Source organism: Panthera onca, chromosome A1 (genome assembly GCF_046562875.1).
Source record: "Panthera onca isolate mPanOnc1 chromosome A1, mPanOnc1 haplotype 2, whole genome shotgun sequence".
Classification (NCBI taxonomy): domain Eukaryota; kingdom Metazoa; phylum Chordata; class Mammalia; order Carnivora; family Felidae; genus Panthera; species Panthera onca.
This window is the reverse complement of record NC_138339.1, coordinates 234,897,224-234,905,081: the sequence shown is the minus strand read 5'-3', so window position 1 is coordinate 234,905,081 and position 7,858 is coordinate 234,897,224. Positions and strand designations below refer to the sequence as shown.

Below are 7,858 nucleotides of genomic sequence, written 5' to 3'. Positions count from 1 at the left end.
ACCCAGGTAAAAGGGAGGGAACAGGTATTCCGATCTTGGACAGTAAGAAACAAAAAAGAAATAATCACAAGGATACAATAGAAACCCTCAATCTGTCCGTTCACAAAATCCTTCCGGCAGTCGTACCTCAAGGGCCCTTACGGCCTCAAGTGTCTGTCACACAACCACGGGCAACAACACGGGCATCTCCAGATGATGCTTTTTTCCCCGTCATAAATCAATCACGCCCCGGGACGAAACCACATCCAGAAAGGCTAACGTGGAAAGAGGCGTTTTCGTACGGCTGGGGGCAAACGAAGCCATCCAAGAGAATCGGGCCGTCCACACCAGCCACACGGGCGGACTTCCACTTGGAGAACTCTTCCCGCATCCCCGGCCTCCCCGTGCTCCTGTCCCGTGCAGGAACCCGGCGGGCACCCTGAGCTACACGGTCACAGCTGGGTACATCTTCTGCTCGCTGTTGGTGTGGGGGAAGGGGGCTTGGATCTTCCGGTAGCCCGTCTGCAGGCTGTCCAGGAAGGGGGGCACAGGAGTCATAGGCCCCGAGTCGTGCTGCACCGCGTACCCCACGTAGGGGGGGTGCAGGAACTGCCCTTGATGGGGCACGATCTGGGTGGCCTGCTGACAGTTCAGCACGGAGAAATTTGTGGGCATGTTGACATACACGTTGTTCATGGTCCCCTCGGGCAAGCAACAGTTGGTCTGTGACCTCGTTGGGGGCGCCCGGGCCCCCGAGTTGGCGCTGGAGCTGGAGCTGGCAGCCGTGCTGGACTGGCGGGAGGACGACCCTCGCGAGGTGCTGGCACTGGGGATCATGGGGATGGTCTCCATCAGGCGGCTCCCTCCGGGGGCGCGGCTCTGCTGGGGCTCCTGCTTCGGCCGGAGACACCTGCAGCAACACGCTGCCACCAGTGACCCCAAGATGATGAAGGCGACGAAGACGGACCCAACGATGAGGAACGGTACGTAGATGGGGACTGAAGGATAAAAAAACGGATCATCGTTTACTGTAAGAACGCAGTAAAAATCAGCGCTTGAAGTTAAGTGCGCCACGCCCATACCCGGACCCAAAGGACCCAGGCTGGGCCAGTCTCTACTTTCTAGCGGCCCATAGGATGCCCGGTCCCTCATCAAGTATGCAGGGAGGGCGGTAGGGCCCTGTAGGCGGACTGGCCCCCAAAGCAAAACTGTTAACGTTCACAGCTGAGGCTCACCAACTGCAACACTGAGACGAATGTCCAATTTAGCAAAAATACGAATTGAATGTTTTGAGACTTCTAAAATTCCAACAGTAACTGAACTGCCTGAACTTAAGTCTGCCCTAACAGATACTTGTCAGATCTGCATAGAAATGAATTAAATTTCTGGGGGTGGCTCAGTCAGTTGAGTGTCCGACTTCAGCTCAGGTCATGATCCTGTGGGGTTTGTGAGTTCGAGCCCTGCGTCGGGCTCTGTGCTGATGGCTCGGAGGGTCTCCCACTCTCTCTCTCTCTGCCCCTCCCCTGCTCGCACTCTGTCTCTCTCTGTCTCTCTTTCTCTCTCTCTCTCAAAAATAAACATTTAAAAAAAGTTTTTTTAATATTTTTAAAAAAGAAATGAATTAAATTATTTAAGAGTGGTCCCCCCCCCCACACACACACCCCCTGGAAGTTATGTTCTTTGCAGACTTCTCTTGCCATTCTTGAACTGCTATTTTTTTCACAGGCAAGTAAGTCAAAAACTTAGGTCTAGCCACAGCCGTTTCCAAATCTGTAACACAAGGCACAGGGGTCATCAAAGAAGGGTAAAAAAAGAACAAAAAACAAAATACAAAAAACCACCACACACACTTGCCTCGTTGAGGGCTGGTCCTTGGGCCGTGGGCACCCCCCCCGTGGGACCCCCCCCCCCCCGTGGGCACTGGATGGTGGAAAGGTGACGTGACTCGCAATAAAGGGAAGCTAGTCCAGACACGTGCAGGTCAGCATGAAACAAGGTACCGAACAGAACAAATGTTGGGAGCAACAGGACATCTGTTCCAGGGAGAAGGGCAGCCCCCATGATCAAGAAGGGACCCAGGCAGGGCCAGGGTGGCTGGAGTAGGGCAGTTACACCCGCAGTTAACAACACTGGGTTCTGTATGAAGAACTCCAGGGAAAGCCTGCAGACCGTGGAGCGGTGTGCGTCGTGTTTAACGAGTAAGGTTGCTTCTGAAAAATAACGTACAAGCGGAAAATAAAAAGCCTGCCTCAAGTTGGCAGCGAGTTCCATTTTTACACTGTTGTACTGAGAACAATCTTTTGGAAGCTCTGGGGATGGCACTCCAGGACTTTCAGCAGCTAGATGCAGGCTGCCGGGGACGGAGAATCGGGAGACAGGAGGCTGCACGGTGCTTCAGAGCCACTTTGGAACTCTACCCCGTGTCACCGAGAATCTGTTTTCTGATGGGCTCCTGCCTGTCGCCTTGGCTTTTCGATTGGAAAATACCGAAGGACAGGGACTAGGGCTCGCTGGTCTCGGCAAAGCCTAGAGCACAGGGGTGCAGGGCAGCACTTGGGAAGAAGCCCAGCTCTGAGACTCCTCAAGTCAGTGTTATTAGAAGACACTGCCACACGGAGTCCTGGAGGAATGATGTCTTGTTAAGTAAAACGTACTTTATAGGTGAAGACTTCCTAAACCTTCAGTGCTGAACACTGTATTTATGTCGCGCCCCGGCAGCACGTAGAAACACTCGCTACAGAGTTTGCAGCGCAGAGGGTTTTCAGATGAGGGTGCTGTTCTAACAGCATGATCTCTTCAGCAGTGGATGCTGGGCTTTTCCGTATGCACGTTATAATTATCTCATTCTCTAAATTAGGATACCAGCCCTAAATGGGTAATTGGGATGTAAACAAATAAAAGCAAAAAAAAAAAAAAAGAATACTCCAGACATCACAGCAGAAACTAGCTGAGTTCAGTGTAAGTCCACAGAATGAGTTTTGGGGAGAAAGAATTGTTTTCCTTCCAGGATTTTTCATGGGGGGTGTAAATAACCACACAGAGGTAAAGAACGCAGTGCTCCCATAAAGCCTGGGCACAGCCTGATTACGCATGTTGACCGTTTTGACTGCAGAAGAGAAGTCAGGGGAACAGAGTGTTTAGGAAAAAGGATTTAAAAGAGTGAAGGAGGCGTCCACCTCACAAGAAGCCAGCCGCCTTCTGGTCTGTCCAAAGTCAACCCAACTTTTTTTTCTAAACTTTTTTTTTAATGTTTGCTTATTTTTGAGAGAGAGAGAGACAGAGCGCAAGCTGGGGCAGAGACAGAGGGAGACACGGAATCCAAAGCAGGCTCCAGGCTCCGAGCTGTCAGCACAGAGCCCGATGCGGGGCTGGAACCCAGAAAGTGTGAGATCATGACCTGAGCCAAAGTCGGACGCTTAACCGGCTGAGCCACCCGGGCGCCCCTCAACCCAACTTTTTAGAGGTCACTCATGAGCCCAACTTAGCAGATACATCAAGGCAGCAGTTCTGTCTTTGGCTCCTTTCTCAAGGCTTTCTTCCCCAGTCACACGCCCTGCAAGAGTGAGCTGGAGCTTTAAGATGGCACCTTTTCTGGAACTACCCTCAGTTCTCGGCTCTTCAGACTCAAGGCAGCGGGACTAGAAGAGTAGCTTGCTAATAAAATGCTTGACTGCAAAGGGAACAGCACTGAAGAGAGCTGCCTCTTACCAGGCCCAGGAGACAGTTCTGGAAACACAGGGGCCACTCAGTGCCAAACAAAGCTCAGGTAGCTTAAACCCCTGCTCAGGGCGCTGCTAAAAAGTCCTCAACATAACCAGCTGCAGAAAAGGGAGGAGACGTCCATTCTGTGTTTGCCATCCGACCTCCACCTCTACCCTGGTGCTAAATCCTCCCTCCCGTACGTGGGTGGAGACCCTCAAGGGAGGTGGTCTGGAAGGTTTCTGAAGAATGGAGGAAGTGGAACTCATCAAATTCGTTTGTGGATGTGTGCTCTCTCTTCGGCAACTTGAAAAAAAACTATTAATTTGAAAAAACCAAAGCCACGAAGAGCAAGCTTGGGCACGGTTTTAGTATCACACCTACTAAGTCTGACGTGGTAAGAACTGTCCAGAAACCAGAGAGGCCCGGGCCGTGCAGCCAAGTGTTCCAGAAGATTAGAATTCCCCGGTCTGTTAAAGTGCATCACCCACAGGAAAGCCCTGAGGAGCTGCCTGCCTTCTGCGGAGCCTCTATGGACGAAGGGCCCTCGCCAAACCTCTCGCTGCGGTCGCGCCCTCACCGTTTCCCGGGGTCCCACCAAGACACTCACTCTTACTAGAAGTTAGACCTATGGAGACAGGAGGCATGGGAGAGGGTTTCAGAGGTCCCCGGCCAGGAGGAATGCGGGGCCGTCTGCACCCCACGCTGCCTTATGTTTGTGGTTTGCTTCTGAAAATCCAAGCCAAGCTGTTCTTTAGGAGGCAGGTAGGGAAACTGAGGCTCAGGGCAGTGAAGCTTAGCACGAGAGCTGCTACAGGATGCAGACCCCCCCCCCCCCGGCCCCCGCAACCTCCTGGTCCAAGCCCTTCTCTGAAATTCCATCGCCCCTAACTCCTCTCGGGTCTCCGGGCTCCCGGGCCCGTGGCGCGCGGGCAAAGCCAACCTTCCTCCCTTCTCGCGCTCCGACCCGCCCGCCCTACCTGCCGAGCCGTCTGGGCCGTCTTTGTCCGCCCGGCCAGGCTCGCCGGCGCCCTGCTGGCGGTCGTTGTCGCAGCCGCCCTGGTCCAGGCGCGCCTCGGCGCTGGAGCAGCAGTAGCGCAGCGCGCAGCTGCCGCAGCAGATGGTGGCGTCGCCGCCGTCGAAGCGCTCGGGGCACTGGAAGCCGATGCGCCAGACGCCCTGCGCGTCCAGCCAGCCGTGGCAGTACTCGCCGCTGGCCCGCGCCCCCGCCGCCAGGAGCGCGGCCAGCAGCAGCTGCAGGAGCGAAGCGGCGTTCCGAGGGGAAGCGGCGGGCGAGCGGCGTCCGCCCCACATGGCACCACCCTGCGCGCGGGCGGCGAGGCTGCAGACGGCGCAGAGCGGTCTCCGGGAAGTCGCGGCCCCGACGACCAGGCTCCCGGGGCTGCGGCGGCCGGGACTGGGACGCCTTCCGCGGCGCTCTCCGAGCGGGCCTCTCGTCCTCCGCCGCGACGTCCAGGAGCCGACGACGCCGGGCTGCTGGGGCAGGGGTCCTAAGCCATCCCTCCCTCGGCCGGGGCGGGATGCCGCTCGCCGGTCCCCGGGGGCGCTGCCTTGAGAGCGAGCCCTCGCCGATGGAACGCTCTGGGCGCAGAGTCAGAGGGGCCCCGGAGCCGCCGGCCCGCAGCCCCCGGAGGCTTCACCCGCGACGGGAGCCTCCGCACGCATCCCCGAGGGGACGCTCACTCCCGCCGCCGACCTGAAGCCAGGTCGTTGCCGCGGAGGTTCGGCCTCGTGGTCCCGCGCGCAAGTCGGGAAGCGGCTCCGCTCCTTTACTGCCCTCTCGGGCGGCGAGAAGGGGCCCAGAAAGGTGGCAGCGCGCGCAGGGCTCCGGGCAGCAAGTGCAGCGGCCGGCCGCGCTCAGGCTCCCCAGCCCCGAACTCGGTCCGCATGGCTCCGGCCGCGCCGCCCGGGCAGCGCTGCCCTCCGCGGGGCGGACGGCCGATCCTCCCGGCGCACGCCGGCGTCCAGGACGTGGGCGACGGTCCGGCGCGCCCCCGCCGCGGTCCCGGGAGCCTGCCTGGCTGGCGGCGGCGGCCGCGGCTGCTGCCGGGCGCGAGTCCAGGCGGGCGGCTCGCCCCCGGCTCCCCCGCTCCGCCTCTCCCGCTGCAGCTCGCTCCCACGGGCGCCCGGCAGCCTCCGTCCAGCTCTCCCTCTCCCCCTGGGCGCCGCTTCCCTCGGGAGGGGCGCGCACCGATGGGAGCCTCCCACGGAAGTTTCGGTCCTCCGGGCTGCGGAAGAAGCCGAGGGCGGCAGCCGCCCGCACGCTCACGGCGCCCGGCACCAAGCCAGCTCCGACTGGGCTCGCCGCGGCGCTGCACGGCGTTCTTATTAGGGGCCGGCGGCTCCCCGGGCGCGCATGCGCGCTAGCGCGGGCTTCCCTCCTCCCGGGTACGCCCCGAGACGCCCGGAGCCCTTCACCTTCCGACGCCGGTGGGGCGGCGGGGCCGCGCGGGCAAGGACGCGGCTCAAACAAACTGGGCCTTGCTAACGCAGGAACGGCAGTAATCGTAATAAAAGCAAACTGCACTTGCTTATGGAAGATCCTCGTCCTTCCGTCTGATTCTCAAGACTTCCCCCGCGAAGGGTTATAGTCACTTCCCATTTTACAGAGGGTGAAGTTGCCGCTCAGATTAAGTGTCTGTCTCAGCTTGCAGCAGCTCGCGTCCTGGCCGCGGCTGGTCACGGGCCACAAGCGTGGACGTGTGTGAAAGCGTTCGCATGCCTGGGGCTGCGCCTGGTGGGCTCCAGGCCTCCGCCAGGTGGAATGAAGAGACTTCGGTGAAAGCATTATAAATTTGGCCACTGTCTAGATGACCCGTGTCGAATTTTTTCTTTCCATATTTGGGCGTGGCGATTTACTGGATTTGAGCAGAAAGGTGCCTCTGTTCACCATTTGGCCTTACGGGTGCAGACAGCTGCAGCGGAGAGGAAAACAAGGTTCAGACAGACCAGAAATGCGGCTTTGATGAAGGAGAAATTAATAGCTTCTCCCTTGCGGAAGCTAAAACAACAGGTGCTGATGCTATTAAAGCGGCAGTGATTATTTTTAAAAGAACTAGTGACCCTTCCGACACGGTCTGGAAGTCAGCGGACCTGGTATCTAGGCCCAGCCCTACCAGTAAAGAATGACTGCATTTTCTTGGCCTCAGTTTCTTCGTCTTTAAAGTGGACCATGGGATACGATAACCACCAAGGTCCCTTTCAAGGAGGCGACTGTAGAACACAAGGCAATTTCGTTCATGGCAAAGGCACTGCTGTTCAAACAATCATGGGGCACTTGTGAATGCCTGGTGAAGGCCCAGATTCAGACATGGTTGATATCCTTCCACTCTCCCCAACAAAATCAAACGAAAGGAAAGTACCTACCCTCTTCTCCCCCACCCCCCTATCCCAAAGAACACCTCATTCTTTTCACTAAGCCTCTCTCTGAGCATTGTGCTTAAATCCATTGTTTTGGGGGAGTTATTTTTAGCTTCATAAAATTATGTATTTTTAAGTTTATTTATTTTGAGACAGAATCCCAAACAGGCCCCTCGCTGTCGGCAGAGCCCCCCACAAGGGGCTCGAACTCACCAACCCAGGGAGATCATGACCTGAGCCAAAACCGAGAGCCTGTCGCTTCATCAACTGAGCCACCCAGGCACCCCTAAAATTATGTATTTTAAATGCACCAGCCACCAACTCTTTTTAACCTAATATGTTAACAAAATTTCAATGTGAAATTATTCATTCAACAAAATCACGCTGAAGTCTTCCGGGAAGCGTATGGTCCTCTGTGTTGGGTACTGGGGATGCGTCAGGAAGCCAGACATCATGGACGTTTCCTTCAAACAGAGCTCAAAGTCTCTGGGGTAAAACAAATTGGACAAAGAGACGAAGAATTGAATAGGCAAAGATAATATAAGTATGATAAAAGCTATGACTGGTGGTGTAGGTGTACAGGTTAAGCACATAACCTGAAGGTCAGGAAGGAGGGAAGGTCAAAAAAATCCAGCCCAAGTTCTGGCCCAACTACAAAGCCTGCCCAGCACACTGCTCGTCCCCACAGCGCCTCCTACAGAGGGCCCCGGGACTAACTGTGAGCTCTATACCAATCACCGGGTGCTTAGGTATCATTGTTTTCCGATGGGACCATAAACTGATTTGGGGGGTGTTCAGA

At 56.6% G+C, this 7,858-nt stretch overlaps 1 protein-coding gene across 1 annotated transcript; it reads right to left on the bottom strand.

The window, feature by feature from the left end:
* Positions 1-311: 311 nt before the first annotated feature.
* Positions 312-5,110, bottom strand: SHISA2 (shisa family member 2). The gene is made up of 2 exons (XM_060637504.2): positions 4,659-5,110; positions 312-977 (listed from the first exon to the last, which is right to left on the bottom strand). Exons 1-2 carry the CDS (start codon positions 4,990-4,992, stop codon positions 424-426), a joined length of 888 nt encoding a protein of 295 aa, XP_060493487.1. The 5' UTR covers positions 4,993-5,110; the 3' UTR covers positions 312-423.
* Positions 5,111-7,858: the final 2,748 nt, after the last annotated feature.